Source organism: Drosophila guanche, unplaced genomic scaffold, assembly GCF_900245975.1.
Source record: "Drosophila guanche unplaced genomic scaffold, DGUA_6, whole genome shotgun sequence".
Classification (NCBI taxonomy): Eukaryota; Metazoa; Arthropoda; class Insecta; order Diptera; family Drosophilidae; genus Drosophila; species Drosophila guanche.
The window spans coordinates 7,688,010-7,709,953 of record NW_022995748.1 but is presented as its reverse complement, the minus strand read 5'-3'; the positions used below and the strand labels follow the sequence as shown (position 1 = coordinate 7,709,953).

Here is a 21,944-nt window from a genome sequence, read left to right as displayed (position 1 = left end):
TGTGCGTGTGTGTAAAGTGTGAAAATATTTGGAGTTCTTGATTTTGTTACTTACAAAACTTTTAAGGCGGTTAAATTTTTGAGAGCCCCCGCGGAGATTTTCATGATTTGATTTCGCTTCAGCAAGCTGCAGTAAAAACGAAAGGGAATTAATGCTGGAAATAATGCTGGGACTGCTATTACTTACAGAACGATCAAGTTTGGCATTCTGGGAAAGTCCTCGTCATTTATTATTGTCAACAAATTGCTGCCCAAATTGCTGGTGATGGTTGGAGCAGACGGAAAAAATTATGAGCAATGGCACGATTTTATTATCCCTTAACTTTCATTTATAATTCAATTCTTTTTGTGGTTGCGTTGGAGTTAGTTTATAGATCAAATGTGGTAATGCGATGCCAAAAGTTAAGGGGTCAAAATACGCGGAAAAACATGCACATAAAATTATGATTATTGGTTATTGTTCGCTTATGACGGATTTAGTGAATAGGAAAGAGAATATTAACTATCGTGCAGTTTAAGATTGAGTACTAGATTAAATCTAGTAGAGATAATATTACACATAAAAGATAAATGCATTTAAATGGCGATATGACGTAGCCCCTTTTAATTTTTATGTAAATGATTTAGTCATATTCGTAATTAAGTCTAAAAATTAGCTTAATTGGTTTAAAAATTCAAAGCCGCACATAAATTGTCAGACTTAAACACTTTTGCTAATTGCTGCTGAAAAATTATCCAAACATTTTACCCGAATGCATGCCAAAAAATAAATACTTAATTGTGTAAAACTAAATATTCATAATGGCCCAACAGCAACATGGATTAGAAAAAACAAGCCAACAGTTCTATTGGTTAGATCAACAATTTTTGCGGCACATGCAGAGGGAAATAATTAGTGGTAAAAGTTTGGAAATAAGCAAATCAAAGGGCTCACAGTGCTTCGAGGGTTCTGAGTCCGGCCAGGGCGTTCGTTGGGATGCGATAGAAGAGATTGCCCTCCAGTCGCAGGGTGCGGAGCCGCTGCAACTGCCCCAGACAATCCCCATCCAGACTGGCCAACGCGTTGCCATTCAATTGACTTGATGGGTCGTGGGTTGGTCGAGTGGTTTGTGTTTTTTTAGCCATGGCAAAAGTATCCAAATAGAAACGGAAAATAGGAGGGAAACAGCGGGAAAAGTGTAAACGAATTGCGAAAATATGACAAAATAGCGTGTAATTGCTGGTGCTGGTGCATGTGTGTTCGGTTTGATGTTTGAAAGAAACAAACAAATGGGGATAGATGTACATAGATCCAGCTGAGGAGTCCTTGAGTTCTGCCTCTCCGTCTCGACGAAATCCTCTGTTCAACTTAATTGCAATGCATAAAAGCAAACATCAACGTCCTCGTTCCCACACAGATACTCAAACAGACAGGAATGTTGGTGTTTTATTTGTTAAATACGTTTGTGCTGCATACTTACAGGCTAGTCAGCTGGCCAAGTCCTTGGAACGAATGCGGCGGCAACGATTTCAGGCCACAGTTCTGCAAGCTCAAACGTTTCAATTTGCCCAAACCATAAAATGCATTGGGATCCATATTAATGATGCTATTGTCCGACAAAGTCCTGCAAATAAACCTTCCCTTGGTCAACAAAATATCCGGAATAAAGTCAAACTAAAGTCGAGTGTCTTTCGCTAAAGTGCAGGAAATTGCAAGGATAGCACAGTCAGGAGTAATTAATCGTACCAACTCGCTGAAATATACAGCGTAATCAAGTAATTTATATTACCAAAGAGACGGGCCGGCCCACAGCTGTGGTCGAGGTTGGGTTTGGGGTTGAGGCTAAGTCTAGTGTTAGCTTTGGTCAGGGATGGGTCGTGTGTTGACCGCTGTGATTTTTTCTTTCTCGTTTTTGTTTCGTTTTTGTGGGTGTGGGTGGGAGGGGTTTGCTGTGAAATTGAATAATGAGTTGCCACGCCTGTGAAGGGCAACTTTGCCCGTTAAAATGACGAAAGTTTTTTATGCTGCTGTCATATTTTCTGCTCCTGTTGTTCATGTCCGGCACAGATTAAAATGGGGAAGTTTTGCGGCTTCTAAAATACCCCAACGGAAAGCTCACAGATAGAGTGTGTGGGGAAAGGGAGACACAAACTGGACTATGAATGAAATTGGTACACTTTATCATTAATTCTAAAAACATGGCACTGCTCAGGGAATGTAAATATAAATATTTAAAATTCTTCCTTCTATTAATCAGGGAAAACTTGATCCACTTGTACTTACAGCTCCTCCAGATTTGGTACCATAAAAAATGAGCTTGCCTCCAATTTGGTAAGATTGTTGTTGCCCAAATCTCTGTTGGAGAAGTAAATGACAGAAACAAAACAATAAGCATATTAATAATGTTATGGCATCATTGACAGTGCCATCAATTCATCTACCAAAAAGCCTCCGAGTCGAGCAAAAAAACACTTCCATTGTCATGAATAGGAAACGAGGCTTAAATAATGCCAAGAAAAAAAGATTCCATGGGGGGTGGGTCATCAATCAAATCGGGTGTGGAATAAAAACATATGGAGCTAACCTTAGACCTCGCCAAAAAGGGGAAATGGCTTAACAATGAAGATGAACTGCCTGGCATGGAAAGAGTTTTTCCAAAAAAGAAGAGATCTGAAAATTCATCGTTCGATTAAGTTGCGGGCATAGGATTGCAAGTGATTTAAATGGCTTATGACTGGGTTCCCTGAGCGATGCGTTAATTAATAAGCTATTTACTTATTTATTTATGGACGGTTCGAGTTGGCCATTAATCAGTGGAAAGAAACTTTGCCTTGGCCAAAAACGGCTCCAAACTCCTTTGAGAGTGCCCGTCGGCGGCAAGAAAACGTGACTCTCATACGTGAGCATTGACAGCGTTGACGTTGACGCTGCTGATGATGATGATAATGACGATGACGATGATTGTGAAACGCTGCACAACGTGGCGTATGTGTAATTAGATTAAACCGCATGCCAAAATCGTCCGAAACCGAATCGCAGCGAAGACTGCGAAATTGACTTGTAATTATGCGGATTGAGGAATGCCAGCAGCGGCAAAATGCCACAATATCTCAGCCGTCTCTGAGCCGTCCTAATCGCTCAATAAGAGGACGTTTCTGTATCTAAATTGCTGCAACTTGTGTGTGTGATTCGGGTGTAGGAATCTGTTATGAAATAATATTCCTGAATCATTTAACACTGTAATTTTAACATCCCATTACCCTTTCCTATTAACCTGTTATTGGTTATACTCACAGAAAATATACCTCGGTGGGTAGGTTGACGGGTACCGCCAGGATGCCGATGCCGCGGCAACTCAGCTTGACGTTCTCCAGACTGCCGCTGCAGTGGCAGTGCTTCGCTTGCCAGCGTTCGCAGACCGAGTGCAGCGTACGTTTCTGAGGTCTGCCGCTGCCTGCGTCCTTGTCGGCTGAAGCGGTGGCGTTCTGGCTGCCATGGTACTCCTGCAGGGACTTCTCGTAGAGAATCTGGGCCTCACGCTCGGAATCTGCCGAGGGCAGCATCACGTTCTCCCTGATTCCCGTCGCCGTGGCAGTGCTGGGTGTGTTCGTGGGCGTGGCAGTGGGCGTTGCTGATGTTGCGCTAACAGTAATTTGGCTAAATTGTTCGCTAAGTGGTTCTCCACGATGAATTTCTTTCTTGGCTAAAGTTTGGTTCTCTTTGGTATCCGCGTTTACCGTTTTAGTGGTATTCGTCGCCACTGCTGGCAGCAGCAGCAGAAGCACCAGCAGCAGCAGAGGGTAGAGCTTTAAGCGCACCCACAAACTGCCACTGTCTCCGCTGCAAGCGTAGACGCTCTCCCGACGCCGCCGGCAATGCGTTGCCATAGCTGTCGTCTCTGTCGCCGTCCCTGTTGTCGTCGTCGCAGTTGCTGATTGATGCTGTCAAGCATTTGTCATTTGATGACAGTTTTGTGTGCGATTCGTTTCTCGCTCATGATTCCCGTCTGCCGACTACCGACGCTCGAATCCGCCCGCTCTCTCTCTCTCGCTCGCACTCTGCGCTGTTGCCTCTCGCGGTTTGCCTATTTACTGTTCGTATTTACCGTGCATTCACTTTCTGCTGCATTGTGCCACTGTTATTCGATTCTCTTCGTAACTCCCCTTTACTTTCCCTTCGTTCTCCGCTTTGGCCACACGATTCGATTCACTTTGATCTCGGGCGTTCCACGCTGCCTTACGTTTTGCAGATGCACCTCGTTCCAGGGTCTTTCTTGGGTGTGATTGATGCTGTCTGGGAGAGGTAATAATAGGGGTAATGGAGTGTCACGTTTTACGCTTTATGTATTCATATATATATGCATTCGTTGCTGATTGATCGTCACTATTAATCCTCGTTAAACGAGGTAGAATAAGCAAATTATTTCACATAATTCTAAGTACGTATTTGGTGATGCACGATTTAGGTTAACTTTACAAATAATTATTTAACTAACGATCAACACAACGATTTAATGTTTTCGCGTGCTGGTAAAGCAATTCGTTCAGCATGGGTAACACCTTTAATAATGAATCGTTTGAAGCCACTCCACAAATCTACAAAAAGGGTAGATCTCGCCTGGTGTTTAGCGACTTGATTGTTTTCCCCACACTGCAGTTATTTTCGGTTATTTATTTAGCAGCTCGCTTCTGCTTTCATTCCTTATCCGCTCTCTCTCGTGTCCACCGCTATCGCGCTGCGCTGCCGCTAGCCGTCAGCTTCGCAGTGAACGTTAGAATTACACTCGTTCCACCCCCGAATAGTAATTCCCCCCACATTAATTACACATTAAATACACCTATGCCTAAACTTGTTTCTTGCTACTGGAAACCAAGGATTTGGAGCTTCACCTAGTCTTTGGAGGTACTGCCAGGAATCCGTCCTCCTACAAACATTTAAAAATATATTATTTTAGTGCTTTCACATGTCAATTGTCCTTGGCATAACCCTTCTAAAAAGCTCACATATAAAAACAAATGGCTTTGAATACGGTAATATGTTTGGCTTGGTAAAACTTTTTGGCACATTACCCTTATCACGGCACAAAGAAACTTTTCCCAAACTCAATCCGAACTCATAAAGGAGAAAATTACCCAACAACCCGTCAAACACTTCATATCAACAATGTTCCCCAATCAGTCGGAGGACTGGACACTGTCCCACGCCCATTTACACAGAGCCTTGTTTGCTGTCAAAAACAAAAGAAGACTGAAGGAAGCCCACTCACAGCACACACACAAACACACACACAGAAGCAGAGCTGATGAATGACAAATTTGACACAGAATGCTCCATGCTGAACGGATGGCCAGGCCCATTTTGCAGCACTATTCCAGGCCATAATTAATGAGTCTGTTGACAGTTTTAGATTTGCAATGGGCTACAAAGTGTCGACGAATCGCTTTTTCATATGCGAACCAACTAAATGAATCTTTAGTCCACATTCTGGCTGCCATGCTCTGTCACGGTGACGGGTTTCGCAGGATGAGGAGGACAAAAATATGTCCAAAAATAAAAGAGATTTCCCACCGTTATCCGCAGCACGAGCCAGCGGCTCCACTCCCACCTTCCACACACTTCTGCTCGATGATTTATGGCATGTTTATGTTCCACTGACCTCGCCAATACCCGCCAGCACCCCCCAACAACATACACGTTGGCCCAGCGGATGGTAGGCCAAAATGTGGCCCGTGGATAAGGCAAAGAGACGAAAAAGCAGACGAAAAAAATGCCTGAAAGCTGGCTTCTGTTTGCCGAATTTCATATACGCTTGACGCTTGCAAGAATCTGTTTATTTGTATGTTTATAAACATTTCCTATTATGTTGATAAGTTTTTGAAATTAAATAAGAAGAGAATCCTTTTTAAAGATTCACATTTGCCAATTTTAGCTTAGGGAATCGTTAAGTCATAAGTCAATTATCAAATAATTATTATAGTACTCTTCGAAAGGGTATTAAAAGTGGCACAACATATACAGCAAATTATGACTTGGATGATTTCAATTGCGAATAATCGAATCTGGGGAGCATTTTATGGATTTGTCCATTTCCATTCATGACTAATAATTCGTTCACTCCTCTCGACTCTGCTAATTGTAAACAAACATCAATTGTTATGTGCTATGAATATCGATGGTAAACACTTGGGTATTTAGTATCTTTTATGCGATTTGAAAGATTTTGAACAGATTTACTGTGTAAACTACGAGATATGTAGATAAATTGGGAGTACAAAGAAACTTGGAAAGTCGTCTGCCTCTTTAGTAAGTACTCTGCATATTTATATTATTATTATTATTATTATTATTATTATTAGAACGGAGCTATTAATATCATTTTCCCATAGCGAAAGGTAAACTTTCATACCGGGCCCCCAAAGAACTTTAAACCATCTGCAAACGAATCGGGAAAACTCAAATATTTACACTTGGAGCTGGGTGTGAAGCAAAATAAAAAGAGAAAAACAAATCGAAGAGGTGAAGCAAAAATATAATACTAGAGTTTGAGATAAAATCAAAACCAAAACGAAACCAAATGTGTGCACACGTTTCATAGATTTTTTTTGTACTGAAAATTTGCAGCTAGCTTGAAACGTTTCTGCGAACTACTCGGGCGGTGGATGTGGTTGGAGCCAGGTTGCTTGGCGGTCTTAAAGTGCGGGTAAAGGATTTTGTTTGCTCACGACTTAATATGCATAAAAGGGCTATGGGTTATGGGCTGTGGGTAAAGTTTCGCAGTGTTTTAGAACTGAATACCCTGGTTGTAAATCTTAGATAACTTTGTTAAGGCTTTCACTAAAAGGTTTGACTGATTGGATAAAACACACCACAGCAAATACTTGAAGCATATATGCACTTTAGTTATCTTAAGCAATGATTAGACTTCTGCAACTCTGGAGACAGCAAATAGCAAATAAGCTTAATTTCTGTACAGCTTTGGCAGGCTTCAATGAACTAATTACTGTGCGCGTTAGCTGCTCAATTGATTAGTTGACATTGGCTGGTTATTTTGACAGATCAATCTCAATCTCGTTTATCAAATAATCGCCAAAGCGCCTTATCGCCGGCTCGGCTGAGCCATGCAAATGTTCACAGTTGAACGATTGCCGAGCCGAGTACGGGTGTTTTAGCCAGTTAATTGTCACACGATTTTGTTGTGACTGTGACTTTAATTGATATATGGTTGGTCGCACGTGTGTGCATTTTTCGGATTTCCACGCACTTCAATGCCACTTCAAGCGGACTGCCCGCAGAAAGCTTCAAAAACTCATGGAAATCTCATAAATTTTTGCATTCGCAGCGATTAATTACAAGAGCGCAGACACTGACACGCCCCAAAAAAACACGAAATGGAAAATATGGAAAAATATGAAACCCGATCTGGCAAAGTTTAATCAAAGCTTAAAATTGATTTTGACATGAAGTGAATTTATATTTCCCCCAGAAAAGAATTCAGCTCACTTGATATGTAAAAGAAATCAACGCACAACACAACAGCAACGTCAATTTCAGTTTGTTGTTTTTCACTTTTTGGACTGTTTGCGAATTTTTTTCAAGTGCAGCTCACCAAATACAAAACTGGATTTTCAACACAAAATGCAACTTTAATTTGTTGCCGAGCTGCCGCTGCTTCTGTCGCTGCCACTGCAGTTATGCTGCCTTATGCTGACCTTGATTCATTGTGGGATATTTTCGATATTTTTTGCGTTCGTATTCATTTTAGTTTTTGTTTCTCGCTCGACTTTATTAATGACAGTTGTTGCATAATTTATTTAATTTTTTGGCGTGCTCAAAACTGTTTTAAGAGCAAAATAATTAAATGTGCTTTCTGTTTAAGGGGAAAATCAATTTTCTTGTATGTCATCAAAGGAGAAAACTGTGTGACGGCGATAATAGGATTAATTAGGGTGGAAGACTTTAAGATTGTAAACAGAGCTTAGTAACTTGTCTTTGTTTTCATAAATCATAAATTAAATCCTTGAACATTCACCCAAAGCCCATATATGTCTCTGTTGCTGTTTTATTTTTGAATGCAAAAACATTTAAGCTATTTTTAGAGCTGCCAAACAATTATCAGTTTTGGGTTTACTTCAATCAAAGCAAAGGCCACGCGAAAGTTCACACCTCCGAACCGTTTATAGTCGTACGAGTCTGTTGCCACAGCCCACCGATCGATGCCACAGATCGGGGCACTTGTGATCGCTTTGATCTTTGAATTCTCCTTTTGTTCGCCCATTGTTAAGATTCTCATATATATATTCTTAGTGCCGGCTTGCTGTCGAATCGATTTCGTGTGGCTTGAAGATGGCCCGAGGGCAAGATGGGAACAGATCTCATTATCGGAGATTATTCAAGAGTTTATTTTATGGCTTTCTCGTTACATTCTCCTCAGATGGCGAATTGGCAGCGTCATCGCCATCATAATCGAGCTATTAGCCAGGAGGAAAGAAGGCTTCTTATTTACATTTCATGCTACTCAATTTTATTGGCAGTTTGGGTCAATTGTCCGACGACGACTGAGATGTTGGAGATGGAGGTTCCCAAATGTGTAATTAATGCTTGAAATGTTGATTCTTTCGTTAACCATTCCTTTCTCCTCTTGTTTTTCAACTAATTTACGGACATGCAAGCAATCCATTTCGTTAAATGGATGTGAAGTTTTGTTTATTATTGTTACCATACTGGTAGAAAAATGTTTTTTGGCAGAAAATCAATAGAACGTTCAGCACAAAGGCGGCTGCCAACTGGCAAGTGACCTGAAAATGTGTGCAAAACTCGATTAAGTAGATTGTGACTGTGGGAGGGATTCGATTCGGAGATAGTTCTGGCCATCTCCCAGAGACGTGACACAGCTGCAACAATTGATTACGCACCCGACCCGCCGAACCCTGTCAACTCTGACCGCTGCACCAGACAGGACGGACAACAATACGAGTGAAGCACAGAGGGACAGAGCCAAAAATTTGTTTGTTTCTTTTTGGTTGCAGACGGTTTTATGGCTCCCAAATTGGTAACGCCTGAATGGGTGGGTGAAGATGTCAGTGGCAGGCCACTAGAATAGACCAGATCCACTCCCTTTCGCTTTGTAATTGCTGACTGGGTTTTGTGGTCTGTGGCCAGTGGCCAGTGGCCAGTGGATTGCTGCTCGGCGGCCCTCCACTGAAGCTGACACTTATTGCACTCTGCAAAAGGAGGAAGAACAGCCTTTGCCATTTGAGGCAATCTCTGGGCTCCCTTTAATTAATCGATTAAGCAAGCGCCGACACCCACACTTGAAGGAGTAAAGAAACTCAAACCTCATCTTGAGTCAACCAAAAGAAAATTTCATTCTTTCACCTTAATGGAGGTTGCGGCAAGATGGTCCTGCCAAGTAGAAAATGTTCCATTTGTGGCAAATGCGCAAATTGCATTAGGGCAAAAGTTTTCCTTTCAACTTCAACGATTTTGTTGGCATCCCTTTCCCAGCTACAGTGCCATTTACCTAACTACACCGAAGTGGCAGCATCATTAAAAAACTTGCACAGCTCTTTTGATTAACACCAGCCAAAGACCCACACACATCCATATGCTCAGTGTATAATGTGCGTAAATGAGTGAGCGAGTTATACGTATGTATATATTGTGGCACATATTTGGGAAATCGTGTCAATTGCGTTTTCCCACTGCGAAACAGTTTCCGCCGACGACAACAGATGGAGCCGACGCCGACGCCTACGCCTTGAGTTATCATATCAGAAGAGATGTCGCCATTCAATAAATATAACATTTTAAATGGAAATGTTTATTTTTGCGCTACCCAATTGCGATTGCAGTCGCCAGGCTTGTTTGCTTGCGAAATACTCTATCCAGTTGGTGGTGATGCAAAATTGCTGAAAAATACACTAAATGACATCTGGAATTCATGAATATTCGAAAGAAAATGGAAAACAGATAGAGATATAATAGCTTGAAGTTGAAATTGGCAGAGTATTCGTCAATCGGGTTGTCATGTCATTCATTTCACTTCAATCTGTCGCTGCAGCGTTGATGCTGTTGTTGTCTCTTTGACGCTTTTCATAATGAAAATTAGTTTGTTCGTGCGTAATTTTTATAAACTGTCGTCATCAATAGAAAACCGCTCACTGCTTCGAGTACCCGCTCGGTGCCCCCCTTCAGCGGTTCGTTAACTCGCCCCGGCTCGCCTTGGAAATGCACTTAGGCTTCGGGTTTTCCATTTGTTCAGCACACACTTTTCAATTAGCTGCAATTTGCCGGGTCGGATCTCGGCAGCGGCCTGAGAAAGAACATTTGCCAAAATTGATGACGCCTCGAGGCAACGTAACCCTCTTTCTCTCTTTTGGAAACTTGGAGCTCGTAAATTAAAAGAAAAAGGTTACGCTCTGGCTGCTCATCCCTGGGGCTGCTGATGGATTACAAATTAAGTTGAGACTGATGCGGCCTGCATCATCGAGAGGTCTGCACGGCTCTGATTAAATATTCAAGCCGGGTGGGAATCGGAATCGTGGGGAATTTTTGTGTTTCACTGGAGCTGTCTCCAAAGCCTAAATGGAAACCCGAACACGCGTCAACACTTTGTGGCCAGAGTGGTCGGTGGTCAGTGGTCAGTGGGTGGCGACTACTACGCTTTTTCTTCCTTTTGTCACAGCTAATGAAATGCATGAGATTTCTGATGTCTGCGAGTATCTTTAGCGCTAAAATGTTATGAGTATTTCTGGCTACCAGATTGGCATACATAATTAACAATTGCACTCGGGGCGCGATCTCTAGGTTGATGGCAACATTTTTGATGGCTCTCCGTCTGGCAGTGCATTGACACTTTTTTGTGGGTTTCTTTCATGTTTCGCTTTGGCTAAACGAAATCTGACTACTGATAGGAGAAGTACTCGCATTCCCATGCATTATGCTAGCCTTGGGAAATTTACTCTGAACACATTTAACCGTATATAAACGGTGTATGGGGACCAAATAAATTGTCCCTTTTCAAATGGAGCCTTTGTCTTGTATTCGCACGACTTGACAGACATTTAAAATTCGTTTCAGGTTCTAGATTTCTTATTTACGCAAGTTGTCAAGAGAATTTCCATAACCGAATTTTAATATACAAATATTTGAGCCTTTAGAAGTCATTATTTTATTATTAATATTTGTTTTAGATTAATGGAGTAACTAGAAGTCAAACGAATAACCCGAATATTTACATTACCATTGAATTTACTTTTGTAGCTCCTTTTGTTTCTTATTTTGGTTTGTATTCTTTTTAAATTTGATCACTCAATTCATTTATCTATTATTTAATTAAAATTCACCACTGTCAGTTGACACAATTTCCATATTTCACTAAAAACGCGTGTCACAAGCAATTCGAATACTACGAGAATCGAATATGTATTAAATCCTACGATGTGTGTGCTATTATGATCGTGAAATTGTAGGCACAAAAGCGTCACGAGCAGCGTCAAATCTCAAATCGACGTCATCGATCAGTGCGCGATTTTTATACATTTTATTTTGCTGGGGCTTTGGCTTGTGTTGATTTTTGTTTTATTGAAAATTGAAAGTGTGTTTTAAGCGGACACACACTCGCACTTTGGTGCACCGAGAGAGACACAGACACAGACACAGACACAAATGTATACAAAAGCACAGGGGAGATGAAAATCAAAGCAGCAACAAAAGTTGTTGATGCCGCCAAAAAGTAAACGACCTTTAACGCCAATAAAACACACACTGAAACAGCAGCAGCGCCAGCAAACTGCCACAGGTTCGAGGGGAAAGCGGCAAAAATATTGTCGACTCCTTGCCACAAATCTCCGTTGCTGCTGCTGCTGCTTGTGGGTCCGTTAAGAAACGCGGTCAGCTTGTTGCAGCCACGTAATTTATGCGTAACGAGTTCACGCGCCTACAAAACTTTTGTGGCACCTCAAAATTGGAGTCAAGTTATCCGTTGGCTCGAATCTGCTTTTGGTTTTCCAGGTGTTGTTTTTAGTCAGAGCCGAACCGCACGCGTCGAACGCACAAAGCGTATTGAACCGAAAGTGTTTTCGGAGGAGCCTCCAGACAGCGACAGTCGCAGTCACAGCCGAGCAGCAGCAACATCGGACGCGACGCTTGTTGCCAGCCACACTGAAGCACGAGCACTGTTGCCAATCGCTTGCCTTGCGGTTGCACTGTGGGCTTCCCCTCCTTTGGCTTCCTACTGGCTGGAGTTTGCTGAGGTTTTTCCCTGATAGTGCAGCGGGATATGCGTGTGTCAGTGGACTTAGTCAAGGTTTTAAACATTAATAAATCTAGACAAATAACTAAAAAAAAATTGACATATTTAATGCTTATAGAATAAAGCCCGATGTCTTAACATAAATCTCAAATAAACCACATTAAACATTTTTTCCGACTTCTTTGAAGTCTAAACTCTACCATCAGTTAATCCCTAATACATTTCATAGAGGCTAGACTCTAAATTCCAGCCTCCCAGTTACATGTTGCTGAGACGGCGCACTGCTTTAACGACTGCTTAATGAATGTTGCTGCTGCCGCCGCTGCTCCTGGCTACAGCTCGTGAATGTTCCCAAAGTACTTTGGTGCGGCGAGGAGAAAGTGGAGGTAAATGCAAGATTTACGCCGGCATTCATTGAGTGGCCATAAACACCTGTTGCTTCCAAGGCTACTGTACTCCTGGAGTCCTGGACTCAGCCCATTCCGCTTTTCACAACATTTAATACATCTGCTGCTGGCAAAAGTTTTTTATGGATCTGAAAAAGTTTCTCTTATTTTTAGTCTTTTTAAAGCGGCTTTCGGTGAAAAATAGAAAACTGTGTGATTGTTCTGCAATTTATTTGTAGTTGTTATTGCCAGCAGCTGTAAATATTTCGTAGAATTTCCGCTTCATTTCGTCATGTCAAGCCAGAGGTCACAAAAACGCTTCCCTCCCACAGATAAATTGTCGAAAAGTCAAAAAACTGTCTCATGTCAATTGAAAAGCATTTAGTTTGAAAACTTTGGAATTTAATGTTGATTTTTTTGTGGTCGGTACATGAAAAGCTGAAGCACAATATTTATTTTTGGCTTGTGTAATCATCGATGTAGTGTGCGGGGGGAACATTCATTTCAATTAGCAAATTATGTCACTTAATTATTTAGCGTTTTTAGGTAATTATTGGTCACGTATAACTGTGAAAGATTTATTCATTTGCACAGGCTAAATATTTGCATAAATCTTCTCTAAATTAAATATTTTTGAAAACTTTTCAACAGAGCTCTGGCTGCACTCTTTCCTTTTCATTTGCAAATTTTCGCATTTCGCTGACGGCTCATAACTTCCCGCCGTGAATGGGAAAGGGGGACGCCGAATGGAATGGCGGTCGAGAGCATTATGCATAAATTTCCGTTAATTAAAAGCGCCACAAAGTGCACGCGATAGCTGCAGAGGAAGGGCGCGCAATAGATATGCTCGTTGAAGGGGAGAGTGGGTGCGAGCTGGACCTTAATGCAGGCCCAATATAAAATATGCGTGTCGGTAATTTGAGGAATGCAACAGAGAACCAAAGGACTCGTAAATTTCCAAGCGCCTGCCCTGCTGAGTGCCGCAGTCCGAGTCCCTGCTGCCCCCATTGAGCTCGACCAAGCCGAACGGAAGCGGAAGTTGCAGCAAATGGCGTATGAGATTGAGTGTGTGAAAGTGATTGTGTATGTGTGAGTGCAAGTGCGGGATCCGGGACATTAGGAGCAGTGTGTAGAAGAAAACTCTGCTCGGCTGTCCTTGTAACAAGAGTCCTCCTGACCATGCACACAAACAGGATAACGACGATAACTACAGCAAGGGGCGGCCTTTGGAGAGCAAAATATTTACACATACTAAATCAGTTGGGCGAGGGCAAGTGTCTGTGCAAGTGTGTGTTGTGTGTGTGTGTGTGTGTGTGTTATGACCTTGTCAGGATATTTCCCTTGTGCACTTTTTGTTGATCAAAGCACTCGAACTCAAATTGTGAAGAGTTTTCCACACAATTATGCAATGCTTTTGGGCAAATGAGTTGACTGATTGATAAATTGATAAACTCTGAAAATTATACATTATAACCCACCTCAGACTCCACCACCCATTGCTTGAAAAATAACCCCAAGGGTGTGCCACCCATTGTGATATTTTTCATGAATATTCACCATTCATTGGGGACAGTAAACTATTCATTAGCCGTGGAGGAAACGCTGTCAAAAGCAGAGCCGCGCGCACACTTTACCAATAACTCATCAACATGTGATTGGCCCCAAGAAAATCCAATGGGTGATAAATAAGCCTTCTGTTTTGGATATTATAATAAATTATGCCAGACCAAACTAGGTGCATGGCTTCAAAGTGTTTCTAATGAAAGGGAAAATGTGCCAAACCTTAATAAATTCTTTAATCTTAATGAGCGATTGCAGCGGTGATGTTTCATTACTTAAAATTGTACTTGAAGTGTAGGAAAAATAAAGAAAGGAGTAACTATATGTAGTAAGAAACTTTGAAAAGCCTGAAGAACTGCAGCATACTTTCCTATCTCTTAGTGATTTATGTGTTCCCAAACGTTTCGCAATCACCTTTGACCAAAAGTACTCGACTCTGTTCCAATTTATTTGCATAAATAATACATTCCAGCCAATGCCCATCGCCTGTCAACGGCTCAGCGTGGTTCCGACTTCTCTTGCATTTCTCTTTTTGGCAATTGATAAATTGTGGCTCTTTTTTTTATGAAGCGTATCCACAACACAAATATGGGGAATGTCCGAGTAAAAGTTTCCGAAAAAAATGAACCCAAACGCAACAATACAAAAAACAGAAAAGCGAAAAACAAAGAGCCATTTGCATAAAAAATGAATGCTGCAATTTTTTTGTTTGGTGCCACTTATAAGTGCTTGTAAGTGAATGCATATGAATAAATATTGTTTCGATTTTTCCTTTATGACAATTGGAAAGAGGCAACGGCAACGCATCGCTGATGGTTGTAGGGAAAATGGCACTGGGATGGAGAAAAAACTTAATAAGAATGAAAGTAAATGGGGCCGAGGCAGTTTCTGTAAAGTTTCTACATCCCCAATGTTCCTTTAATTCCCTATTCTTAGCTCACATTTTCTTGACTACAGCCTGGGCAATCTTCGCATCAACTAATAAACATGCCAGCCCGAATTTGTGCCAGAATTCTCTCGTGAAACAAATGTGTGACACTCCAAATCTGATTCTATTTTGTGGCTATCTACAGTCCAAGTGAAATTAATTAACTTTTTTCTGAGATTATCAGTATGACAAATTTAAGACAATCATAAAACCTGACAACCAAAGGATGGGCTGGGATGAGGGCTCTTGTTAGCCGGAATATTTAACCTTTAGCGACGACTGTGTTGGCATTTTTTGAGCAGTGGCAATTTATCAACAAATTAACGTCTAAGTAGAAGAAGCCACAAAGTGAGGAAAAATTGCCGCCTCATTTGGGAGCCAGTGTCATGGGCTTGCCTTTTGAACAGGGTCAATGGCCAAAGGGCCAGCGGTCTAAGCTCTCCACCAAATCCGCGGAAAGCCCTGACCAGCAGCAGCAATAATAATAATCAATATTTGCTCTGATGGAGAAAGAAGTAGAAGAGGACACTGCAAAGTCGGAACGGAAAACCCCTAAATCGCCTCAGTTGCGTGTTTGACATGTCACTCGAGGACAAGCGAGTCACAGGGAATTTGTGGGAGAGAGTGTCCACAAGCAAAGACCACGATACGGCTTCGTCAACAGGAAGCACATTAAGCATGGAATTTCTCCCTACCAAACAGGAAGCGGAAGGAGGATAATGGTGAAGGTGCTGGCTAGTGTTTGGTGTTGCTTTCGGTCGTGCCGGAGGCGTAGATATTTTTGGGGACATTTAAATTGAAATGGCCTATGATTTGGCAGATTTTTTCGGCTTGACTTGCTTTAAGTTGAGCCTCCTCAAGGACAACAACGCACGAAGCACGCACTCTGCTCAGCGAGAGCCAAAAAAATAAAAGCAAAATTGTGGAACGGAATGTGCCAGGTCGAAGGGCAGTCAAACGATTGGATTTTATGGTGATGGGAATAGTTCATAAGAAGATAACAACTTTCAGTTGACTTCAATATGAGTTGGGTACATGTTGTTTTGAAGGCTTAATTTAAAGGGAATTTTATTTAAATATACGAATTCAAGTAGCTGAGGAACCACTTGGCTGCTTAATATTATTTTTCCTAGACACAATTCTAAGTGAGGAACTAATATATGAACTGCTAAAATACGTTTAAATATTTTATAGTTCAAAAATGAATTAATTTGATTGTCTTTATGTCTTCGTTTGGAATAAAACTAATTTCAGTAAACATATTTATAATTCGAAATTTCCTACATTCTCCGCATATCTAAACGAAATCTTAATGCAAGTCCCCACATGTCCAGCCATGACAAGATAAAGATTAAACAAGAGCACAAAATCCTTTGGAATACCTCACTCCCACCCCCCCCACTAAATAATAAATATACATTCTAGTTTTGTCCAACAATTTTTGCAGCCACAAGCAATCTACTCGAGCCGTGTACAATGTTCACATATATGTCTAACTGAGATTGCTCCCATTTATTTCCATTTTGAATTATGGGCCTCGTTCCCACACAGCGAATTCAGGCCAAAGCAAACACAAAGGAGAAGTAAATTAAAAAATAAATAAATATACCACAGAGGCAGAGCAAACAAAAAACCAATAGAGATATGGATTTAGAGACACATCCTCGTATATTACAACCCAAAATGGGTGGTGGGACCCTAAACCCGGAACTCTGACGTGCGTGGGAGCGAAGGATAAAAGTTGTGAGTTTTGCTGCCTACTTTTTGGGCCACGGCAAAGGGTGAAATAAAACTAGTGAAAAGTTTTGGTGGGCCGCGGCGCATGTGTCGGTCAATGAACTATGGTCTCCTAATGAGCTTACACTTCAGTGTTTGATTTATGTATCTGCAAGATACACAATCTCGGCAATGTCTCAACGTGGGTTGCTCACAGCTAATCGCATTTTGTGTGTGAAAAACATGTCGTGTATCAAGCCGGTCTTGGAACGACATGGGTGGGTGGGCTGCTGGTGACTGACATGCAGTTTATTTGCATATTTATCTAATCCCGTTCGCTGGGAGCAGGACAAGCGGAGTCGCAACTGGTGACAACATCGCAGCTGCCCTTGTCGGATTTGCTAAGGGTAAAAGTAATGACAGTTTGATAAGTCGCTGTGCCTGGCCTGGCCTGGGATGGGTGTGGAGTCGGGTATCGGCATGGGGGTCAAAGGTGCAATGCCAGCGCGAAAAATGCTCAGGGATTATGTCGAGCCAGTAAGCTGCTGCATTTAACCAGATACTCAAACACTGAGAGAAAGTAGATTAAAGTAAACGGAATTTAATTGTAAATTAATTTATTATAATATAATAAATTATTAGCAGCAAATTCTGCAACCAAATCTCTATTTTTAGTGAGGAAATATTTGATATTTTACGCTACAAATCTTGCAGTGCACACAACTGTTGAGTAAGTTAAGAACAAGAATTTCAAATCAAATATTTGTGCAACGGCTCAGTGGACCAGGCCAGGCCCATCCAGGGTCTCTGGCGGGGGGGGAGGGCGACTGCCAGCATGACAATATCCTTAGATTGGTTTGTGCCAAAGTGCGCCAGGAACGCTGCTTGGGGATGGCACAAACTGGTTCAGAGCAGACATGACAAGGCAGCCGAGAGCCGCGCCATCGTGCCACCAGGCAGGCAGTGTATCAGCATCGCCAGTTAACCCGGCTAAATGGCCGGGACCGAGGCGCATGCATTGGCATTGGCAAACAGGATCAACAGGAATTTGCATTTTATGGCGTCTGCGAATGCATTACCCCCACAGCTCGATCCGACCATCTCCAGGGACTGCGCCTGACCCTGTAATTGTTTAAATTAAGTTTTGTCCAAAACTGCAAAATGCAATTAAAGTCTCGCGAGAAGCCGCACATTATGTGGACGCTGTCATTTGATGCATTCTGTGGGTGGATGTGGAGGCGGAGGCGGAGACCATGTGCCACGGAGCTCACTGACACTCTGCGGAGTGGTGTCCTTGTGTCGTGTCGTGTCGCTCTTCCTCCACATTCCGGGGGCAATTAAAACGTCAAAAATGCTGAGACAGGACTCGTCCTCGGTATTACTTTACAGCTTTTAATTGTCCCCGACAATGCAGCTTGTTTATTTTATACTCCAAAAACAAAAACAGCGAAAAATGTGTGAGTGTGCCATAAGTTCATTGGTCAGCAGGATGTGACTAATGGGGAGAGACACACGAGGCGGTAAATTCTAGCTAGGTGGACACGTAGGAATGTGGGCTATGGATAAATTTATGAAAAAAAATACATGTTCTTCTCTGTGGCAACAGCAATTTATATTTTTGTTGTAACTTCTTAGCATTTAATGAGAACAAATAAATTTATATAAATTTGATGCCTTCTTCAAAGTTTATATATTTTTTGACGCTTTTTATAGCAATCCCTTGTTCTGTTCCTTAAATGCTTCAGTTAATTCTGCAATTCCTGTCCAATTACCATCTTCACACATTATTTAATAATCCTTGTTTTCGCTTGCAGTTCTGGCATTGGTTCATCGATTGTATTTCCCTTGATTCGCTGCATGTATTATTGTTGTCAAGATCATAAAGAGTTTGTCAAATAAAAGCGAAATTCATTTGAAAGACGATTCTTTACTTTCCCCACCATCGCTCTGAGCCGACATTCTCTTGTTGTTAAAACCATTTTCGTTGGCCAACGATATCCACAAATTTTGTGTAATTCGAGTTTTATGCAGCACTCGACATGCAATTTTGTGTGCGCCATGCTCATCGTGGTCGTCTTTGGTTACAGCTCTCGGTTACCCAGGCGCCCCATTCTTCCTTGCTTCGCAGTCGCTGCAAAGTCCTCAGTCAGCTGTCACACAGACATAACGAATGGGAGCTAAATGTTGCTCTCTTGGATATTCTTCCTGGCCATCAATATGCCAAGGCTCCTAAGTAGGTCGATGCGGCAGGAATAGGTTGCGGAGACATGCAGAAGGGTGCTGGTGCTAGATTCTCTGCTGCATGTTTATTGTTTAGACATGGATCCCATATTACCAAAATGAACATGTAGAAGACGAGTGTGGACTTTAATGTCTACTGTACAGTGGCTTGGCTCTCTACCATTATTTAAATTATTCCATGAAGATTTCATGAAGATTCTATGTACGCGCTATAATAAAATATGTAACAGAATTACTGTGAATTTTACTTTCTTATCTGGTTATCCTTCCCAGTTCTCCTTCGCTTTATCTTTTACCTGTTAGGGATTGTCATTACAGTGCACCTTTTATAATTTTGTAGACCAAAAATAATTTGGGAACTTTAACAAGTCAAACCCTAACGGAATAGAACAAAGTTACCGCTTTGAAGTCTGCTATGTCTCAGTCCATTTTGTGCTACGACGTCCATCGACTTCGAGTCCTCATAAACCCTCGTGAACATTCCCCCTCGATTAGCCATGCCCAAGCCATACTCGTACTCGTAAATCCGTTCGAACATTATGTGCAACTGTCGCGCTGAGACATTAGCGATTAAATTTAATAATCCGTGTGATGCTCAACCTATCCTGACTTTAATGTGGACCGCGAGTGTTCGGTTTTCATTGCATAATCTTCCCCAGAGGTGGGAGGAGGGATATCTGGCCATAACAGTCCCACCTCGCCACATTAAGTGCAATCAACAAACATTTTTGGGGGAATTTTTATGGGAGCAAACCAACGGAGCGCATTAAGTAAACGCCACGAGACGAGTCTCGTTTAGTTTTACTCCAACAGTTTTCCACCTAGCATCCAGCGAGTCCCCATTCCATTCCATTCCCTTCCCTTCCCTTCCCCACCTCTCGCTGAGCAATGATATCTGGCAGAACAAGTTCGGTTCAGTTGTAGTGTCCCCCGGCCAAGGGGTTAAGAAAATTTGTTGTGGAATTGTTCGTCTTTGTTGCCTGTCGTCTGGCTTATCGTTGACAGCTACTGTCTGTCTGGGACAGTTCTAGTGCTAAATTATTGAAATTTGACAAGATTCCCAGACCCATGGCTGGAGGGGTTGGCTGCTGGTCAAGTGGCTGTTCACGGAGCCGGACAGAGTGTCCAAAGGGGCCACCTCTCAAGTTTAACAAATCCAATTAATTAGCTTCTGACGTTGCGACACTCGGGGACTGAAATTAAAGCCAGGCAGGCATGTTGCAATTGTTGCTCAATTTGTCAAATATCGATTATTGATTACAGCAGCAGCAGCAGCAGCAGCAGCACCCGTTTCGGAATTGCGTCGCCAATTCTATTATTAGCTCTTGACGAAGGCGTCCGTCCATTCATATTGCTCACCGATGCTATGATTCCTTGTAGGGGTTCTGTTTTGTTGTAGCCTCAGGCCCAAAGGTCGACTCAGTGGGTGAAATGATAAAAGGTTCATTTAAATTCGTCGCAGCTTAAGTTTGGTATTATTTGTGTCCCACGTTGTGGCTGGAGTAGACTGTGGAATCCACTTATTAAAGTGCCTTTTCATTGTTTAAACTATCTGGAAAGGAGGCCTCTGTCTACTATAATTGATCAAGCACCTTCATCCATTGGGTTTTAGTCGCCTCATGCACAATAATCGTTGAAAGCTTTTCAAATCTCCCCAACTGCATTCCACAGATACGCATTCATTTGGTTGGCTTACTGGGAACTTGCTGTTAGTTAAACACTCATAATGGTCAGCTTAGTGTCGGCCATGTCTGCTTATATCTGGTCGAAAGATTCTCCAGCAGTGCACTGGTCGTCTGTGATGCCTCTGATGTTGGCAAAAACTTTAAGCTGATGAATTAATGAAAAACAATGTTGCGCGGGGGCAAAGTTTCCAGCCAAAGTGGCTAATGAAAAAGCGCAGAATTTCCAATTGTTTGGCTTTGCTGCATTCCGTATCTTTCAGTGCGAAATGAGCTGCCACTTTTTATGGCCAATGCCGCCGTTTTATTGGAGACCCAAAACTATTTGCTGCAGTTAAAGTTGTAGGAAATAACTGAAACTGAAACTGAAGCTGTAGCTGAAACTGAAGCACAGACGCTCCCTCATACATATGCAAATGCATCTGTCAGTCCTTCTGTCTGTCTCTATCTGTGTTTTTATGTTGGATTTTGCGTGGATTGAAAGCCAAGCCGTGCTGCAAAATTGAAAGAGAAGCACAACAATAGGAGCACCAGTCCGTAGCCAAGGGCTGGCTGATTGGAAAGATAATACAAAAGGTTAACGCTGAATGCCCTTTTGGCATTAGAAGAGCTGCGACCTTTTTAATCAAAAGTACAGAGAGAGCAAGAATATCCTTCAGGATAGCAGAAAACAGAAAAAAAAAAATATTTTAGACTTCAGGTTCTACCGAGATTTGAACTCGGATCGCTGGATTCAGAGTCCAAAGTGCTAACCATTACACCATAGAACCGGTTGAGTGCCGCCAAGAAAATGCTCCCAAAGAAATATTGCAAGTGTGTGTGTCGCAATGGCAAAGAGAAACTCTGAAAATATAATAATAAATACATATTTATGTTTATATGTAAATATGAATATACATACATATGTATGTGGAACGCTCGCAGTTTGCAAAATGCACAAAAAATATGTAAAATTCGCTGAGTTTTATTTAAGATATTTAAGAACTCTTAGTGCCAACCATGCAATTGTTATAAGTAGTTCCATTTTAGTTGCCATTATTAACACAATAACTGTGGACTCTGGCCAAATATTAACTCTGGTTCATTCCTTTTAAATTTCTTTGGAGTTTCTTTGTTTGCTTTTCGGTGGGGGGGCGTGACATGTCAATTAAATGCAGCTCGCTTTCATTTCTCTGACTCTCCTGGCGATTGTCTCTTTG

At 41.8% G+C, this 21,944-nt stretch overlaps 1 protein-coding gene and 1 non-coding gene across 2 annotated transcripts in view; both read right to left on the bottom strand.

Annotated features, from left to right (window-relative positions):
- The window catches only part of LOC117584319 (leucine-rich repeat-containing G-protein coupled receptor 4), a 19,301-nt gene extending 7,275 nt beyond the window's left edge, over window positions 1-12,026 (bottom strand). Inside the window, exons 1-7 of the mRNA XM_034273148.1 lie at window positions 11,747-12,026; window positions 3,274-4,272; window positions 2,263-2,334; window positions 1,460-1,603; window positions 934-1,077; window positions 187-258; window positions 55-126 (exon numbers count right to left, since the gene is read on the bottom strand). Of these exons, the coding sequence (XP_034129039.1) occupies window positions 55-126; window positions 187-258; window positions 934-1,077; window positions 1,460-1,603; window positions 2,263-2,334; window positions 3,274-3,866 (1,097 nt within the window). The 5' untranslated portion in view covers window positions 3,867-4,272; window positions 11,747-12,026. The remainder of the gene's footprint in view (window positions 1-54; window positions 127-186; window positions 259-933; window positions 1,078-1,459; window positions 1,604-2,262; window positions 2,335-3,273; window positions 4,273-11,746) is intronic.
- A 9,417-nt stretch (window positions 12,027-21,443) lies between these two features.
- Window positions 21,444-21,515, bottom strand: Trnaq-cug. The gene has a single exon. It is a non-coding gene; the product is annotated as a tRNA-Gln (tRNA).
- Window positions 21,516-21,944: the final 429 nt, after the last annotated feature.